At 37.9% G+C, this 21,349-nt stretch overlaps 1 protein-coding gene across 16 annotated transcripts in view; it reads right to left on the reverse strand.

Annotated features, from left to right (window-relative positions):
- DMD (dystrophin) overlaps window positions 1-21,349 on the reverse strand; it is a 2,170,621-nt gene that overhangs the window by 316,746 nt on the left and 1,832,526 nt on the right. For all 16 annotated transcript variants that reach the window (XM_025439443.3, XM_025439430.3, XM_025439477.3 and 13 more), the window contains one exon: window positions 2,564-2,710. In XM_025439443.3, the coding sequence (XP_025295228.1) occupies window positions 2,564-2,710 (147 nt within the window). The remainder of the gene's footprint in view (window positions 1-2,563; window positions 2,711-21,349) is intronic.

Consider the following 21,349-nt stretch of genomic DNA (forward strand, 5'->3'; position numbering starts at 1 on the left):
GAGTGACTAAATTATTTATTTTTATAGAAATCTGATGTTATAATGATGATAGGCTCGAGCTTCCTGCCACAGAAGTTGGGTGATTCTTGAGTCAGATACATTCTTCTAACCGTAAAATGTTGTTGATAGGACATATGACTTGTGCTTCCAGTAATGGGGATGAAGTTATTTAATGCGGACCTCATTTCTTGGCTTTGTTCACTTTCTGAACAAGGATTCCCATTTATAATATAGCAGAATAGTTAGAATTATGGTCAAAGAAAAAAATGGAATCAACTTGACTCAGTTATGTGCAACCCTGAACCTTGGGTTTATCAGCTTTCTGCTGAAAATATTTTTAAAGCATATCCTTCGGGTCATATCAAAAAAAAATGTGAAATTTGTCACAATAAGAGCAGGTACCACAAATTTACCGAACTGTTTAGTATGAGAAGACTGTGCATATGTGGGTTTGGGATGAGAGGTTTAAAAGTTCAAATGAAAAAAGGAGAAACACAATCCCAATGAGCCACATCTGTATTATGAATAGAGGAAGCTACCATATTGATTCTAAACTAAATTTTGTCATACGAGTACCCTCCCCCAACCCCCTGCCCAGATATCCAGATACAGAATCATAGGATTGAGTTGGATGTGACCTGAAACCGAACGGGATCGCCTCATTTTATACATGAGGGAATTAAAGCTGAGGGAGGGTAAATGGTTTTTTCAAGATAACACTGTCAAAGAATGAGCTTCAGTTTGAAGTCAGGGCTTCTCCTCTTCACTCTAGTCCTCTTTTTCCTACATCAGCTCCTTTCACATACTTCCCTATATTCATAACCAAGTCTTTATTCATTTTAAAGAACGAGCAAAACTGAGGCTATTAATATTTTCTCACACTTTACGTCTACATAAAGAGTACAACTACAATGGCTTGCTTAGTACTGATCTTTAGAAACTTTGCTTATCAGTCATCATCTTTTGACCTCATTTGTAAGCTTACATGGTCACAGATCTCATACCACATCCTGAAAGCAAATGCAGCATTTGGTTCTTTGAAAGAAATTTTAAGATACAGTTCAAGAGTGCTTGAAGAGAACAAATGTGGCCACTGCTTTTCCTTGGACATTTATGGTTTTCCTTATTTATGCTTAAAGTGAAAAATATACTAAGGATCAAGCTGATAAGGTTTTAATAGTACTTGGCCACTCTGAAACTAATAGACACAGAAAGGCATGTAATTGCTTAACCATATTGCCTTGCTTTAGTCAATGCCACTTATAACAATCTATCATACAAACATTTCAAAACTATCCATCACAACGAGAATTAAATTAGAGGAGATCTCAAGAGGTCTTGAATTTGGAACCTGTTTTTATTAAAGATCTAGCAATTCTTCAACAGGACTTTCAATCATACCCCTAAATGGACTGCCAATATGAAAAGTTATCTGCTTCATCTTTTTTTCTTTTTCCTACTGAAACACTGAAAACAAATATTTTTAAGTTCAGTTTCTTCTGTCCTCAGGAGTATACTTTCTGATCCTATGAAACTGGGGAGAGAGACAAAACGATTCTCTAACTCTGTGGTTAAAATCAGTTTGAGGGTTTGGGGTATAGTAGAGTATACCCAAATATATAGTATAGTATACTATAGTATAGTATAGTATAGTATAGTATAGTATAGTTTACACAGTGCCCTTCACACAGGGAACATATACACACTGCTTTTTCTGAGTTCTCACTATGAGCCAGGTACTGTACTAACAACTCTGTGAATTAATGTTTACTTTTACAGCAAGCATGTTAGAGATGAGAAAACTGACAATCAGAGAGGACAAGTGACTTCAAGGTCACTCAGGAAGTTTGATTCCAAAGCCTGTATGCTATAATAATAATCATTATAACTGCAGTAGCGCCAAGAGCCAGAGTGTGTACAGCATTTGCTAGGTAACCAGCACAATTCCAAGCACTTTTTGACATATTTTGAATTACTCGTTCTAATAATAGACTGGTATTTTAGAAATATTTAAGATCCCATTTTCTTGGGATGAAAGACCAAAGCACAGAATGGTTAAATAACTTGCCCAAGGTCCCACAGCTAGTAAGTGCGACCTTGAGCATGCTTCTAGTCTCTATACTTATCATGCCAACCTATGAAAAGCCTCCCTGTATAGGTTTGTGATAGGATGTTCTTTTTAAAAAGATTTTAAAACATGTCTTCCATTGACTGTTGTTTAAATTAGGATTCCAGAGGTAAAGATGTTTAAAGAATCCGAACAACAATAGTAAAAGTAATTGTATGACAGTAACTAAGTTCTTCCATCATGATTCAGCATTACCTTCCATGCTAATTGCAAGATATAGGAAAATCTAACTTTAAGTTATTTACAAAAATGATTACTAATTGGTTCGAAAACATTTATATAGGAACTTACTAAATAACAGAAAGTATCCTACTCTCACGAAATATTATCCGGAACATCACACTAAGAAATTTCTTTTCTTATTCCTTACAAACACGCTTTACCCATATATTCTCTTATTGTAACAAGGAGCTGCAATGCTTATAATGTGCCTACCTGCAGAAGCTTCCATCTGGTGTTCAGGTCTTCCAGAGTGTTGAGGTTATATGGTGACAGCTGAATGCCCAACGTAGTGAGTTGGCGAGCAAGGTCATTGACGTAGCTGACATTCTCTTTCAGAGGTGTAATTTCTCCTCGAAGCGCCTGTGTGAAATAGTCAAGGGTAAATTGGAAAATGAGAACATTTAAGGCAAAGAAACAGACACATGCAGACTAAAAGATACCTTGTTCTGTTTGGGGTGCAGTGTTAGTGACATTTGCTCTATTGTAAGTGATATTGCAACCACGAACATTTGTGAATGGGTGAATAATAATAACTAATATGCATAGAGCATTTCTTAGGTGCCTAATCCTGTGATGAGCTTTGTCCACACAACAATACTTTTATTCCTACAAAATAAAATTTTGTAGAATTCTCATTTTACATGTGAGAAAACAACTTGCAGAGGTTTTACCTTGCCTAAGTTTCAATGGGCCAAAATTGAGGACCCTGGGATACATACCCAGGGTTGCTTGCTTCCGGAGTACATATTCTTAGTGATTATATTATATTACTTTCCAAAGTAATTCTGAATTGGCAAAGTAACAGAAAATATATACTGCTAGATTCTAAGTTCTACTCATTTTACAACCACAAATGGATTCTTTTTTTTTACAATAAGAAGATATACTTGATAATGAAATACTACATTCACACTTTGCACCAACTGCATAATAAATAGATTCATTTAGAGATTAGGGTATTTTGTCAAGCCCTAAGAATGACTTCCTGGTCTCGTGGTATTTTAGTCCTTGTGGCAAAGACTTAGGAAGGCTCCCATGGGGCTTCTCCGCTGTCTCTGAAACACTAGAATGGAATTCTCTGATGCAATGCATCATGACAATCTGGTGAGTAGAAGAACCCTATGCAGATATGGGTAGGATATAACCATGCATCATATCTACCCTATTGAGATGACATTTATGGATCTTTAACATGATGTATGATGTCCAAATGTTCCAATGAGCAATTTCTAAGGGACAAATTCCTTCACTTAGGAGAACAGTTTGTGTAATGTAATGTCTACGCACAAGGACAACATCACTTACTTGGTTATATGTGCTGCTTTGATTTGCTTGATCTGGGTAGGTGTTATTTCTCTGGTTCACTATGTTAATAAAACCACTGTTTACACTGACTTCATCTATAACCCTCCAAATCCCTCCCATTCCAAATAAAAAGAGCCAGTATGTACATTCTAATTAAGAATGGCATTGTCCTGTTGAATCAACCTGAATATCTCACTACTAAAATGTAGTACTGTATGGAATATAAGACTCTTACATAATTCTTAGGTAATATAAGACATTGTGATAATCACTCTGTATAACTGCCCCTAAGGGTAAATTTTATCATTTGTGAAATATATGTCAATAAAAAATAAAAATAAAGGAAAATAGAATAAATCTTTCTGTCTGACCACAGACATGCAAAAAAAAAAAAAACTCCCTATCTGATGTATTCATCTTTATTCAACTTCATGTCAGTGGAATGTCATAGGAATCAGCCTGAAACTGAGAAAGTTTTTAATAGGGATTGATGGTTAATATTATTATTCCATTGCCTTATAAATAAGTAAACAGATTAAAAGAATCCCATGGAAGGAGGTAAAATCCACCGATGTAAATTCATATCTCTAAAAGGAAATAATCCATAATCACTTTGTTTTGTGTAATAAAGGGTTAGAAAACAAATTTATTTTAAAGATTTATTCATTTATTTGAGAGGGAGTGTGTGTGTGTGTGTGTGTGTGTGTGCATGTGCATGCTTGGGAGAGGGAGGAGTACGGAGGGAGAGAGAATCCTGGAGCAGACTCTGCTGAGTGTGGAGCTTGATGTGGGGCTCGATTCCAGGACTGTGAGATCATGAGCTGAGCTGAAATCAAGAGTCGGCTGTTTAACCAACTCAGCCACCCAGGTGCCCCTAGAAAACAGATTTCTTAAATGTCAATGGAGAAACCTAGACAAGGGCAATGATTACAAAATGAAAGCATTCTCTTCTAGATAGTCACATGTGTTTCTAGGAACCATAAATCAATATCGTATGAGTGGGAACTGGAAACAGGGAACCCTTACAGAGATGGCAGGACAGTCAGGCCGAGTCTGACCAGACTGCAGATTAACCCTGTATGTTAATCATTGGTCTCCACTGTGCCCTTCAGAAGCATCAGTCTCAGTCACATGCAGGTTTCAGCTCTCTTTGGACTACATCATGCACACGTTCAAATGCCTTTTATTGGAATATTTTGGGTTTCACTTCCTCCCCCCAAAATGCCAGACACAGATTTTATTTTATATTATATTTTTAAAATATTTTATTTAAATTCAATTTGCCAACATATATTATAACACCCAGTGCTCATCTCATGTGCCCTCTTTAATCCAGACACAGATTTTAATATTCTGTTGGTGTTTCGGAGGACAAAAAATTAAGCTCTAGTATACATCTTTAACCACAACACTCATTCTCTTTCCTCTCTCCTTCCCTCTCTCTCTCTCCCCACCACCATGGGATCTGATGGCTCCTTTTCCTTCTCCTTCCTTCTCCTTCTCCTCCTTTCTTCTCCTTCTCTTTCTCCTTCTTCTTCTTGCTTCCATCTAGCAATTACAGTAACTCTCTTAACTGATCTCCACGTAAGAGTCACCAGATTAAGTAGTTTTCATTCCTCTGTGAAACACAGTGATGGGGACCTCTCAAAGCCTCTAAATAAAATGTTAGAGTGATCAGTCAGGATGCATGGCCTGCGGCTCTCATTAGTTGAGTTGTCAGTTGTGTATATGTTCTCGGACCTGCTTTTTGCCAGTTGGTATTGCAACTACATAATTAAATTTAATTCCACAAACCAAAGAAATTTAAGTCTAAAAGAAAATAAGCTATTATTTCCATGAAAACTAGGTTAAACACTCTAGAATGGTGCTTAAAAGAGAACAAGGAAAGTAAATATTGTTGAATTGTGTATAGACAAGGCAACTGTAAAAGACAAGAAAAATAATCTGAAAAATTTAGAAGGGTTCTGTATGCCTTTCATGGTTCCTGATGGGCTCTGCCCACATTAAAGAAACTGGAACTGGAAATCAAAGTCTTCATCATTGGCATGATTTATGGAGAAGTCTAATCAGTGAATCTACACTTAAAGAAGAAACCTTCACACAACATTAAAATCCTGGTTGACTACTTTAAGATCGAATAAAATGTTTAAGACATCCTTTTTTATGATTTTGATTGAACTGAATTTTTCTTTTTTTTTGAACTGAATTTTCCAATTAACTGTTGAACTCTACCTTCTGAGCTGCAATAGAGGAAATCTATTATAAATTTTACTACCACTACTTGACTACTACTGCTACTGCTACAAGTATCATCATTAACTAAGGTGGGGGGGATGCATATGTTTAGTTTAATCTGGATTACATTTCTCTTAGGATAAATGGAAGCTTTGACTGTGGAGGGGGGAGATCAGTTGGTAAAATGATCATCTGGTGTGAAGTTTCACGCAGGGGAGATATCATGATGGGCCTGAGCAGAATGAAGAACTCTAGCCAGCTAGAAATCATCACGAGGGCACTAAGCCCATGAGAACAGTTACCACAAAGTAACTGGTGGTAGAAAAGAGGAAAAGACAAAAGAGGTGGGAGAGCATTCAAGTCAGTCTCCACATTGGCATTTGCCCTAGGTTCTGGTGGCAGCTCCTACCCTGAGGATGGCTCCCTGCTGTTGTAGACTGACAATGCCTAGAAGCTTACCTAGTAAGTAGTATGGCTCCCTAAACACTGAATCGCAAGACACCACACTATGTAAAGACTACAAAGTACAAGTACTGTGTCATTTAAGTGGATGTAACGTTGTGTTTGACTATCTTTCAAATATTAGAGCTTGTAATATTATACATAGAAATATATGTTTAAATGATTAAACACTGAACATGAAATGTCAAAAAAAGTACAGTTAACTCTGAACAATATCCTGTGCTATTTAAATGCTACCGGGATTTCATTAGATTTTATTCTAGTTTGGAAGCAGTGAGTGAGAAAACATTGAAGGGAGCCATTATACTGTGGGTTTTCTTTGAATCACTTAAACTTCTGGAATATGTTCTCCATGAAAGAGCAAACCAAGTCTAATTTTATTATGACTAGTTTCATGCCGGCAAAATTTTCACTTCATTAAATGTTGTCTGATTATAGATATAAAAGTACTGATTTAGAATGATATATAAGTCTGATATGTCAAGTTTTTCTTCTTTTTATGAAATTAAATTGGCTGTCAGATCGTTGCTTATCCTTATGTTGTTAAAGATTTGTTCGAATATAGATTTAGGATGTTAGTCATCAACCACATTGCAACAAAAGAAAGGAATTTTCTATTAACAAGGAAACATTGTTTTTGGAGGGAGAAGCTTTGGCTTGATAGTTAAGGGACTATGTTGCTGGGCGCAGAAGGTGGATTTAAAGGATTGGAAAAAACAAGTCAAGGGACTTGTACTTTGAGGGCCTCCAATTCCTCTCTGAAATATGAAGCAATAGACCTGGCATAAAATCGGTGTTGAACAAATACTCATTGAATGAAAACATGAGTTCAGGGCAAGTGGGAACATTTGAATTAGGTATGACAGAGATGGTGACAGAAGTTGACCTCAGAAACCAGAGAGGTTGCCAGATGGTGTTGAGGGTCCATCAGAGGCCCAGGACCAACATTTTAAAACAAATCTTGACCATTTGCCCCATTTTTTCCTTCTCCAGCAGTGTTCCTTGCAAGCATGGAGAAAGCGGCTGACCTAGGTTTGGGGTCATGTCAAGTGTCTCTTTCTCAGGGACACAGGAGTTCAAATTTTAGCTGGAATGTCATTGAAAAATATACCATAGAATCTAAAACTGGATTGGGAAGGAAGTGAAGCAAGGTGAAGCTCGTAGGTGGAGAGAAAATAGAGGAGTCAGTGGTGGAAGTCCAGGACAATCCAAGGAAGAGCACATTTGGAGTAGCTGCACAAGCAGACAAGGAGGGGAAGAGATTCTGGGACATGAGAATTAGCAATGCCACCTAGGAGTTTATTTATAAATTGTGTGACATGGCACGTATCACATGCTCACACATATATAAAGGATTTTTTTTTAATTTTTATTTATTTATGATAGTCACAGAGAGAGAGAGAGAGAGAGGCAGAGACATAGGCAGAGGGAGAAGCAGGCTCCATGCACCGGGAACCTGACGTGGGATTCGATCCTGAGTCTCCAGGATCGCGCCCTGGGCCAAAGGCAGGCACTAAACTGCTGCGCCACCCAGGGTTCCCTATATAAAGGATTTTATTTACATATATATATATATATATATATATATATATATATATATATATAAATGGGGCTACTGATAATATGAAAAACTTCCCTTCTTAGGGATATTAAACATTCTTCCTGAAATCTTAACCTACTAATTCCTAGAAGTCCCATGTCACATACAGGATATTCACAATTAATCAGGTCTGAGGGTGAAAGGCCATTCTCAGGCTATAGATGTCGTGCAAAGAAAATTACAACACAAATACTACTTAAAAGATGAAATAGTGGCTAACTGCATTTCTCTCTACAGTGGAGCCTTATTGAACAAATGTTTGAGAACCAAAACCCCTGGAAAATGGTCTAAAAAGAGGAGGCATTAGGAAAAGTCCCAGGGTTTTTCACGCTGGGTTAGTAGTGAGAAGGCAAGGGGGAGGAAATGGAAATCATGTCCTGTAAACACAGATCTTGATTCCTGTTATTGGAACTCCTACAGGAGGCTCAGGGAAGGCTTCCTAGAACCCGGTTACCCAAGATCCGGGGGTAGGTACAGCCCAGCTGTTGGCAGCTTCTGCACTTCTGGATGGCTAATCGGGCCAAGAGGGTCAAGGACCATACACTGCTTGGCCCAGAGGATCAGAGGCCTGCTAGAGCTTCTAAAATACCCAGGGGGACATGAGCTGCTCAAATGTCATTGGACCAAAGACAAAGAAACACAAGACGAGATGTAGGAAAGCCTTTCCTGAAATGCATCAGGCTTGGAGACTTCCATTGGTAACTGTAATTCTTGGCTCTGCACTCTGGTTGGTTCACTTCCTGGTGTGGTGCCCAGGAGGAAGGTTCAGCATTTGTCTCAGATACCTACTGACTTAGGCTGGGTTTTGGAGAAGCAGAGTCTGAGAGATCTTAAGTGAGAGAAGCAGGTGGATGGGACAGAAAATCTAAGTAAGGATGTGGTCTCAGTTGGAGCCCAACATCAGCTTGATCCCATGAAAAGCTCTGGAGGACAAATTATATCATAGTCGGTTCCATCTTGAGACAAAGGGGCTGTCCTTGTCTACTCCAACATCAATTGGGTATCAGCCACCAGCTGCCCCCAGCAGTCTTAGGGGAGAAGGGGTAGTGTAATTTCCCAGGCATAGTGGCTTCCTTTTGCCTGAGGGAGGTTTTCTGGAACAGGATGTGACTATGAGTCTTTTAGCAGCCAACTCTCAGAGCTGCTGGGGGATGAGCACACCAGCTTAGTGAAGGAATCTGGCTGGGGTGCCAACAGTATCTACCACATAGGCGAACTTCATCCAGACCCCCAATTTCCTTTACCCTTGGACTTCAGAGGTCAGACACCCTTTTTTTTTTTTAAAAAACAAGAGGCTTCTCATGTGTGAATTCTCATTACTAACTGTCCTGTAGATCTCCAACAAAATGGAGAGTGGCCGCCCTTTCCATATTAACTCCTTGATTTCCATCCAATGCTGAGGGACTGTGTAGAGCTAAGACAGAAGAGGTAGACTGCAGACTATTGAGTTCATCCCTCTGCCTTTCGTATCACTTTTGCCTCTGGTAGACATTCTTGACAATAAATTATGCCATTGAAACACGTATTTTTTTTTAATAGAGATGCGGCTGCATTCCATTCCAGCATTGGTTTTTATTGTGATAGCCCGAAGGCAAAACATTATGCTGTTTCTTTTCATTGTCTTCCTTGCATTCAGCTTTCAGGGCAACTCTTGTACATTTTCATAGTTGGGCACAATCACTTTTGACCAGCAAACAGAATAAGGACATAAATAATGAAACAGACTCAGAACTAATGACCTAGATGTAGCATAATCAGGATGACTTAGAGGGAGGTTAAATTAAAAAACAAACAAACAAACACCAACCCAGATTTTAGGAAAATAATACGAAGTTTGTAGGCATGAAGAAATTCTGGGCTTTTATTTATCAAACAATTGTCAGTAATTATATTTTAGCTCCGGTTTCCCCTCAGGGTCACCCACACTTCCAAATTTGTGCCACTCAAAGCATAGCAATTAACTGCTATGTTTTTCCCATAAAGAATCCTCACATTTTCCTGAAAACTGATCTCTAGTTTCTCTTCGTTTTATTGAAAAAGAACGCATACCTGAACACAAAAGCATAAATTCTTTTTTTAACACTTTCTTATTTGCATCTATCATAATTCATCATCTTTCCAGACATGGCTTCACTCTGAAGCTCATAACCTCAAGGTTCTGAAAATAAAAGCTGAATTACAGCTCTACCACACTAATAGTGTCTATCTTCTTTTTTAATGCATGTTGTTCATTTTGCCTTCACAGATATAAATTGGAAATGAGTAACAAGACAGAAGTGCTCATGGAGGACAGGTTTTTACTTATAAGAACAAGTTGTACTCATCTCGTGACTCTAATTTCCTTGGAAACTTGTTTCTGTAATCCTAACTGTGACTGCTAATTATTTTCTCTTCACAGAAAAAAAGAAGCAAACAAACCAAAAAAACAAAACCCTAAAACATTTCAAGTTTTCCACAGCTTTCAAAAGACATAGTTAAATAAGAAGGTAGTTCACAAGTGTTCTGCAGAAGCTAAATGCAAAATAGGCACAATTAAAATAAAAAGGTCTCTAATGAGTATAAATAAATCCCTTAAGCAAGCCCTGCTTTTAGGCTTCTAAGGAAACAGAAGAAATGCCAATATTTTCTATCTAAGAAATTTTAATTATATGTGGCAAAACATCAAGCAAAATGTCAGTTAGTGAAATCTGTTTACTTCTTTAAAAATAAGTAATAATTCATAAGCCATTAAAAATATCAGCCACAAGGACATTGATATTCAAACTCACGGGTTCTTGTTAGATAGCTTAGGGTTTAAAGTTTTAACAGGTGTTTTGGGTTTGTGAACGTCCCTGACAGTCTAAAATGTTCACGGTCTGTGCCCACATTTACTACTATCAATCACTACCCCTGTCTTGCTTTCACCTTTCCCTACGTGGCTCACACATCCCTGTTAGGCAGTGACTCTCAAATAGCAGCATGCATCATCATCACCCGGAGGGTTTGTTAACCAAGAGCCTGCAGGGTCTCGTCCCCGTCCCCAGTGTTTGTTTGTTTGTTTATTTATAGATTACTTATTTGAAAAGCGGGCGGAGGGAGAGCAAGAGAGAATTTGAATCACACTCTGTGCTGAGTGTGGAGCCCGACACACGGCTGGATCTCACAACCCTGAGATCATGATCTGAGCAGAAACCAAGATTCGGATGCTTAGCTGCTTAACTGACAACTGACTGAGCCCCCCCGAGGACCCCTTGTCCCCAGTGTTTTTGATTCAGGAGGTCCAGGGTAGGCTTGAGAAGTGGCCTTTTTAATAAGAACGTGGAAGATGCTGTGTTCCTAGAACTCACCAAACCTATTCCTGACAAGACCCTTGGTGTGTGCTGTACTCTCAGCCTGGAGTTTGACATTTTTACTCTCTACCCAGCTGGCTTTTATTCATAAACCTCAGATCTCACTTCATGTGACCGTGAGTACCAGCTCATCCCTGGTTTCTCTGTTTAAAGAGAGCTCTCTGTTTTTCTCCCCCTCGGCACCTTTCCTTCTTAGCCTAGACGGCAATTTCAAAGTGCGCATATATTTGCCTATTTATGAATTCATCATCTGTGCCATCCCAGGACCCTAATCTTCATTAAGGCAATTCTGTATCATTTTTTTTTCATCAGGGTATGCCTGAATCCAGCACGTGATAACCCCTCAATACATTTGTATTAAAGAATAAACACTCAAGAGAATTAGGCCTTTTTGCATTAATTACTAATACTTCAGACCAATAGCTCTTCTCAAATTGCTTCATAAACACAGTTGCCTAAAAAATTTGACACCGAATGCTTAAGTAAAAGAGCCAGCTTATTCCTTCAGGTTCCATAACTGAATTCTTTAGACCTATAACTCGATTTATTTTATGTTGGAGTACGTGCTAATTTCTGACATGCCTCTAAGCCTCTGAGCAAGAACCTAACATTCTAGCTTTTGGTGCCTTAAATCAGAGAGTTTTCATAAAAGTGCACAAGTGGGAAAAAGGGAGAAGTAATCTATTTAAGGAAAATATGTTCTGCTGGTGGTGATACACCTTGGCATAGTCTTCTGGAGGGCATTTTGGCAAGGCTGAATAAAAATGTTAAGGATATTTATATAGGAGAAGAGAAAAAACTGCATCCCAGGGTCTCCATGTGAGGTTGCTGAGTGGTCAGCCCAAGAGGACAGACGGGGCTGAAATCCAACCTGGGCTCTATTGCTAAATTGGTGTTTCTCTCACTCTCTTGACTCTCTTTGTCTCTTTCTCTGTCTTTGTCTCTCTCTCTCCACCTCTCTCACACATTTGGGGTTTTCTATTAGAAAAAAAGTCCATTTACAAATATTTGCATGCATTTCCTCCTGTGTAAGAGAGGGATAGGGACATGGACACCCCAGGACTATTGCGAAGATGAATGAGAATTTCGGGCCTATTTCTCCTTCTTTTACCCCACCTACAATCAGTTAAGCATTGTCATTGCATCAGGCAACATGAGGAAAACAATGTCATGCAAGGTCTTATTTGGTCTGGTCCAGGGAGAGTCTACAAAGCAGCAGGTAGTAAGCTCATCCCTGAGAGCCACAGACTCAGATCCTTTCTCAGGTAGCTGGACCCTGGGGCCAACTTCTAAGACTCCCCTGAGGTAGAGGGGGGACTTCTCTCTTTCCTCCTCTATCATGTAGCTTTGTAAGGTTTCCTTGAACTAGACATAAAACTGATAAAGCAAGAGAAAGCATGGTAAGAGGAGAAAAGATACTTGTTCAGAGCTTGAATGAAGGGTAAGAAGTAGGAAAGCTTAATGTGTTTGGAGTGGGACAAATAGTCTTTAATAAGTGAAGCATGATGTACAGGGTCATTGTGGAAGACTCATCATGGAGCGTTTTTTAAAAAGACTTTATTTATTGATTTATTTGAGAGAGACAGAGTAGAGAGAGAGAGAGAGAGAGAGAGAGACAGACAGACAGACAGGAAGTGCATAAGTGAGGGAAGGAGCAGAGGGAGAGAGAATCTCAAGCAGACTCCGTGCTTAGCTCAGTACAGAGCCTGGGGCTGGATCCCAGGACCCTGAGATCATGACCTGAGCTGAAATAAAAATCTGAGGATCAGCTGACTGAGCCACCCAGGCACCCCTGGTGGGCGTGTTCCTGGAGCCAGGCTGTGGTGGGTATGAATGAGTTGGCTTTGCAGGGCAGATAATGAAGGTTTATGCAATGAGGAATTGGCATATTCTCAGCAACTCTTTTAGTTAGATTTCTTTACTACTCAGTTGAAAACACTTATTTTATACCACTATGTACTATGCATATACATACTATGTATACATGTACTACGCACTGGGAAAAAAGAACTTGTGACAGACTCACATTCATGACCAGAGATACACAGTTTAGTGGGTTCTTTCCATAACATAGCATAATCATGCTATGTGAAGTTATGCCAACAGGGTTTGCAAAGTTCAAAGGAGGCTGAGGCAGGTCCTGAGTGACACCCTGGGTAGATAAGGTGGGAATGACAGAAAGGTCACATTCTTCTGGGTGTGGTGTACTCATCTGGAAAATCTCAAGTAGGCCAGTGTAAGCCTGTGGTCACTTCAGAAAGGAGAAAAGAGTGAAAATGAGTGTCTGTAGATTCGGGACAGACAATTCGAATTGTCTGTAACAATGGCTTGAATTAGAATGATGGCAAATGGGGTGGCAAGTCATCTGTAAAATAATTTTTACAGGTCTTACATATCTGAAAGAGACCATTTTGTCCTGTGTTTTTGTGCAAGTTTATTTATTCACTCACTCCAAAAATTATTATTGAGCACCTATTTATGCCAGGGAATGTTCCAAGCACTCAATGGTTATAATTTAATGATGATTGTTATTATATAGGCTTATAAAGAAACGAATCCCAAGCCAAAACCTACCCATAGCTACCAAATGCCACACTTTCGACCACACAAATGCAGGACAAAGTAAGGTATGGTCTTGTATGTAGTAGTTCCCAAGAGGTTCTTTTTTTCTGTTAAGACAAATTAAGCTACCTTGGTGTGTATGAATAATAATTAATAGAGGAATCTAAGGTTGTGAGGTTACCTGTGCACAATGCTACACCTAGTTTGCTTTATACTGGGCATGATTATGTAATTTTAGTTGCACAGGGAAGGCATTCACTTCTGAAACAAAATGAATTTTTGCCCAATTGATTTTCCATTCAATATATTGTTATCAACTTAGAAATACAAAAACAGAACTGAGCCAGAGATGAATATAAATTTTCGAAGAGCTGAGATAAGAATCATTAAATGGAAGAGGGCTGAAAAGAATGTAAAATGCCCTACACTATCTACTTTTCTTTTCAGATTATTGTAGCTCCTGAATTAGTCTTTCCAAAAATACTTTTCTTTCCTACAAGTGGAACAACAAAGGAATAAGATATTTGACTGCTTCAAGTCAAATGAAATGAACATAAAATGGATTTTCTTCATTAAAATCGATGCAACAGCATGTCTAAAAGTTAGATTGGTAAATTTTTTATGATAGTTCCTCTTCATTTAATTATACCCTTAGGCTAAAAAGAAAGTCTTATGTATTTACTTGCAAGCCATGCTGTTTTCCCTCCAGACATATTAGTGACCACTATTATTATTATTTTTGAAGGCTTTATTTATTTATTTTAGAGGGGAGGAGAGGGAGAGAGAGAGAGAAAAGAGAGAGAGAGAGAGATAGGGACAGATGGGGTAGGAGAGGGACAAGCAGACTCTGTGCTGAGCATGGAGCCTGACAAGGGACTTGATCTCACAACTCCGAGATCATGACCTGAGCTGAAATCAAGAGTCGGACGCTTAAATGACTGAGCCACCCAGGCATCCAAGTGGCTATTATTTTTATCTCAATGTATATATGTGTTTGCAAAAGATTTAGCCTCTTAAGTGGAACCAAGAGTTGATTCAGTTTTTCCTGTTTTTCACCATATTATTGAAAGTTTTCACTTTTAAGATATTCCTCTGATTTTTCTCATCACATCTTAAAATAATATCTAAATTCATCACTTGTTGTGTTCTGTTCTGACAACTGCTATCATGATAATGTCCATTTAAGTACATGTGAATGATGAATAAATTACTACTTACACAAATGTGTCTAAGTGTCAAGCTGTCTAATCCACGTCCTTAAATGTTATTTCAAAAAAAAAAAACCTCAAAGTCATTGGCCAAACCTAGCTTTTAAAAAAAGTGATTAGTATTCAAGTAACAAAGACATCACACTTTAATAGTAATAGATTTTTTTTTCTTTTTCAAAAAAGGAGTATGACTTAGTATACTCAAATATCTGTGTGAGTGATTCTGTATCGATTATTTAAAGGAGAATACTATTTCAGTTGAAAAAAGGCTTTAACATATGAAAAAAATCTTTTCACTAAGAATTCAAGATTTTTTTGAAAGTCAAAGTGGGTCAGATTTCATTAAGACCCATCTTGCAGCTGACACTCAACCCCAACCCCCAGGCAATTTTAACACTGAGACAACCTTGAAAATGTCTTCTTTCAACCTTTATAACAAAATGTCAGAGTGTTTCCAAAGGTAATATTTTATTCTCTGTGTGAGTCAAAGGATCAATGGAACTTATGCTCATTTGTTTAGCTTATATTTCTTTTAATTTTATGCTTTGCTGGATACACAAAAGTTACCATTATATTGGATAACCCTTGTGGCCATTCTAGTACTGGGGCTTGTGTAGGTTGAAAACAATGAACCATTCTCTGGCTTTAGCCCTATTCCTGCCAGAAATATGTTGAGGCTAACAGCCAAATGACAAGTAGTGGGGGAAGTAGGTGAAGTGTTGTTGCATGTGGCCTACTTGTCCTTGGGACACACAGAAGCCTTAAAGCACTGGGCAATTAAATGAGAATCAGTTAATTAAGACCTAATAGGATTTAAGTTCACAACAATATATAGATTCCAAATTGGGTTAAAATGTTTTAAAGTAGAAAAATAAGTAAGTAAGATGAAGTTCAGTATTGGTTTGTCATTGGTTCTAAAAAACAAACCAATATATACTGCTTATTTCCCACATTCACTTGAGTTTCTATTTAATTAATGGCTATACTTTGGCATATATGGCTGATAAATTGACCTTATTCTCTTCACTAACTTGTTTAATGCCATGTTAAGATCACGATAATAAGATTTGAATATCTGATAGGAAAAAGTTCTAAATTAGCCCACTGAGTCCATAATACTGTGGAATCCCAGGGAATAAGACTTCTAAAAACATGTGTGCTTTGAAACAGAACCAGCAGGCTCTTAGCTGCATGAAGAAAAAAAAAATCACCATAAAAATCAATTCTTTAAAAGGAAATAGAAATCTATCTTAGTGTTAGATTCTCCAGCCTCATTCTGGTTAAGAGAGTTTGACATTTCAGGACTGAACACACTGTGGAAACTTAATAAATATTGAAGTTTACAAACAAAAACATAACAATGATATGTGGACCAATTTTTAAAAACATTGAAAATCAATGTGCCCCTACTCTGCCTAATTCAGTTAACTCAATTATTTAATGTATACTTGACTTGAGTGGGTTTATACATAGTTATTTCAATTTTACATTGAACATTAATCAAATTACTTTTAATGTAACCCCTGCCCCTATGCCCATCAGGAACCCAAAATAAAGGGGAAAGTTTGTTTGAATGTTTCTTGTTTAACACCAAAGCATTTTAAAGACATTTGTTTCTATTATATTTATCCCATGATTCTTCCTACATGTACCACTCACCCCATACCACAGCAGTGAATTTTTTTCACAGGCATTTCATAGGCTGATTCTGGAACCCCTCTGGGGAAAAAAAAATCCCCTTTCTTGGCAGTCACTGCAGTTCAGACTACTTCCTACTTCCTCTCAGTTGCTCTTTCAGTGTCACTCCATCTGTCTCCATTTCTCTGCACATATACCTTTCTACCTTGAAAGCAGAGCCTCAGTAGAGTGACAAGTTATAAAATGTAGGAACTCCTGGGTAAGCTAGCTACCCAGTATTTGTATCTAACAAGCAGGTTTTAATTTTAAAAAGTTGAATAGTCTCAAGTATTCTGAAGGTCTTCAATATCAGAAACTCGGTAGAGTACTTGCTTATACTCAGTATGTTGAGCAGGAAATTCTGAGAATTTTTTTCCAAGATTTATTTATTTTAAAGAGAGAGAGAGACAGAGAGAGCATGAGTGGGAGGGGCAGAAGGAGAGGGACAGGGTCTGAGAAGAATTTTTAAATTTAATTGTTGTCATTGGTAAGTGTGAAAACACATAGCCAAGATGAAAAGTTACGTAGCTAAATATCTTAATTTTAAAGTATCAGTAGTGAGAAAGCAAGTTTACCTCCAAGTCATCTGAATCAGCCCCCATATTGTATGAGTGGCAGTAAAATACCAATAGGAAAATTGGAATAAATAATCGTGAATGTCTTTCACAAGAGAGACTCGGAAAGAGTAGGCCATTATTCATTTCAAGGTTTCCGAGTAGAACTATGCTCCCTACCTAAGCTATCAATCACTCTCACAGAAGGCCAAGTGCCTGCATTCATTTTTAAATGAAATGTTCTGGATGTTGATAAATATAAAAGAAGTAATAAGTGATATATTTACGGAAGAATTATTGAATAATTGATGAATTATTAATAATAAACGAAATATATAGGTATATATATACAGCTTCACAATGGAATGGTGGTTCTCAAAGTGTTCCTGGATCAAGAGCATGACCATCACCAGGAAACTGGTTAGAAAAGCAAGTTCTCATCCTTGTTCCAGAACCCCTGAATTAGAAGCTCTGGGGCAGGGGTTCACCAATATGGGTTTCCACAAGCCCTCCAGGAGATTCTGATGCCCAACAAAGTGAGAACCACTGCCATAGAAAATTCTTGACATTCTCAATGACTATGTCTCAATAACTCGAATCTCTAAATGCACAAATACCTGATCAATTCAGATATTTATAGATTATATAACTATTAAGCCCAAGTCAACTTATGAAGCCATTTTCTTACTAACAATGATCACTTTCTTAGATCTTTTCATTAACTCTTTCATTATCAATTCCAATAAGTACTTAAGGGAGACAGGCAAGGGAAGGGTGGCTTTTTCATGAAGAAAGAAAATCTTCATCACTTCCTCAGAATTATTGCATGTGCAAGAATGAAATAGCATTAAAAAGGCCATGTTGAGATGTGAAGGATGAGTGGCTTACTAGGGCCACTGGCCAGTTGTTGGAGAGACTTTCCCTGGCTTGGGCATCTGTCCCTCACCTACAGTGACTAATGGCCACCAACATCTCATAGCTGCTTCGCTTCTTCAGAAAGCTGACCTCTGCTAATGGGAGGCCCTGGGCCAGGAGGTAACACACCTTGCTCAGGAGGTAACTTATGTCTCCAGTGGTGGGCCACAGCCCGTGGTATGATGGAGCAGAGCCCAAGAGTCCATTTTATGCTTCTCTTCCTAATTTTGCATTCAGTGAGAGCATGTTGGCGGCCTGAATCTGCCATGGTGGGAGTATGGACACCAGAATCAGAAAATGCTACAAATCAGTGTTCACTCTACCTCAGAGCTAACTGGTAGATATTTACTGGTGTACTGCCAGCCACCTCCAGCAATTAGCTGGGGTGTGAAAGACAACTCTGTTGTGAGGTTTATACTTCAGTACTCTCTGTGTGGATCAGGACACAGAACTAGATTTTGCTGGAGATGGCATACTTGCATGGCTCTTCTCCCTTATTATGCGTCCCTAACTCCCATACAGGCTTCTTCTGAAAGCAGACTGTCTATAAATCAATGTGCACCCAGACCCCTGTTCTCAGGGTCTGTTTCCAGGGAACGTGACCTATAACACAAGTTAAGTCATTAGTTAATTGACTGCAGCACAGAAGCCTCAAAGAATACGTGTTCCAAATTACAAAGAGCTTTAAGTCATGGACCTTGTGGGTCACAGTGATCAGATAAAACTGCAAAAGATAAATGTGAAATGGCAAGGATCTACTCTTTGTGTATGTGTGCATAAAAGAAAGAAGCTGATGGAAAAAGATGAAGCCTGCACAAATTGGGCATTTTTTCATATAATGCTTCTCAAATTATGCTTTCATACCCATGGGTAAATGTACTGGGGGATTCATTTCACCTAAGATTTTGGAGAAGAACACTTTCGTATTAAAACACAACAAACACATAATGGAGAAGATCACAAAACTGACATGATATGTAAAAATAAAACAAGAAATATCAAAGGAACACTATGCTCATGGTAAAAGGAGGTAAGCAGGTGGGAGGGGAAGATACCAGGCTTCAACTCCTTGGCCGTTAGGAGAGGAGAAGTAGAAGAAGTTGAGAAGCACTGTGTAAAATATAACTGAAAATATTATTTCAGTATAAAATAATCTTACTACAAAAATTACTCTTCTTATTATGAAAAAGTTAACCATCTTCAAATGATAGGGTTGTATTAGTATTGTAAACACCTGTGTTCCTGTGATACCCAGAGAACTGGTTTACCAAAACAATGATTCAATGCCATTGTGTAACTTAGTTAATGTAAGGTTGTGTAAGGCATAATACTGGTGCCAACGTTCCCTGTATAATTCTGAAAATCGTAATTGCCGAGTGTGAGAGGAACTCAGCAGGAGCCCACTCCTTGGGTTATTTGTTCTCAAATCGTTCTTCATTGTGTTTAGGGTAGGAGAGTAACGTAGTTGTGAACTTTAAACTTGCTATGACTTTGGTAGATTCCCAAGGAGAATGAAAATATACATTAGCTGTGTGCTTTCATTTTCTAAGGAAATACGGAATGTCAGTTAAATAGCACACACATTTCCGAGCTATGTCTTGTTAATGTGGTACACGCACACATGTGCACAAGCTAATACAAATTCTTGCTCCCTCAGCTAGGTGCTATATAATATGTTGAAGAAAACTAAGCGGCCATTAATATGATCTGCAACACAATTTGATTCGCAAAATAAATTAAACATTCACACTCCATAATAGGTATAGGTTTTAACCACGTCATGAATGAATGAATGAATGACTGAGTTTTGAGATCTGTTAGTGCTGACAGTTTACTACTTAAGCTTTTTTTAAAGAGTTTTTATGATCTAAGACTCTTGAGGAATAGATTCCTAATTACAACCAGCCACAAACAAAGCTTCTGGAGTAAATCCTCAGTAAACAGGATTGGCATATTAAAGGATCAGGTTTTGATATGGTTGTTTTCAAATAGGAAGAAGAATGACATTCTTTGGAGAAATTTTTATTATCTAATTAAATACTTCCTTAGCAGCATAATGTCAAATGAACTCACTAGCTGAACATTTTGATTGTCCATGTTCTCCTAAATATCCCATGACCAGAAGAGGAGCTGTACAGCTCTGATTTAATGCAGTAACAACGGTAACCAATTCTAGCTCCTTCTTTTATCACAGCCCATCAAAAGAATACAAAGAAGTCCAAATTAAAATAAGTTCAATAATAATAAAAAACCCCACGTTCCTTTTCCAACTGTCCTAAAGCCTTTTTCTATCTTTAAGCAAGGTTCACTCAGTAATTATCTTATTTATGAAAGTAAAAGCAGAAGGATGTTTCTCTTACTAAATAAAAGCCTTTATGCTTTAAATGTAGACGGCATCTTGAAACAGTCAAAAAGAAAGCGTGTTGAATGTCATCAACTCATTTCCTCCCACCCACTGTTTTAAATCGTTTGCTCAGTTCCAATGTATACTACACTTACATAAGTTGTTTATGAAGAGCCAAATTAATAGTTTTTGCAATTGTTTTCGTTGAAATTTGGAGAGCTGACAAATGAATTAGTAGAAAATGGCAATTCTACATGAATTAGCTTTTAAGTCTCCCTAAGAGGCTGATGCAGAACTTAATAAGAGACTTATTAGAAGAAGTAGGACAACTTAATTCAGATTGATTATAGACTTCGGTGAAGACAGCTGGGGTTCAAATGAAACCGAAAAAGAACTTATATGCACTTCAAAGTATGCTAAGCAGATGTCTGAAACAATTACTCTGCACTGGCTTTTCAGAAGTTTCAAAAGCAGGATGGGAATAGCATGGTAAACGAAGGTTCTATTTGTCTAAGTTGAGGTACAGGCTTTTAAAACACACACAGGACTCGCTAAAATCATATGCCTTGGGTAAGAAACATGATTCGACACTGCTGTCCTAAGTAATTTGCTTTTAGCTTTATAAACAAAGCAGGAAATGCGAGAGAATACATGGGAACTAAGGAATAAGCCCTCTCGGAACGCCAACTTACAATTTATTGTTCACTGAACAAATAATTTGGTCAGGATTTCTAAGATGACTAATTCCTACTTTTGTTTCTAAGTTCTATGAGAGCCAATAATGACCATTCTATTAAAAAAAATAAAC

This window comes from Canis lupus, chromosome X, assembly GCF_003254725.2.
Source record: "Canis lupus dingo isolate Sandy chromosome X, ASM325472v2, whole genome shotgun sequence".
Taxonomy (NCBI): Eukaryota; Metazoa; Chordata; class Mammalia; order Carnivora; family Canidae; genus Canis; species Canis lupus.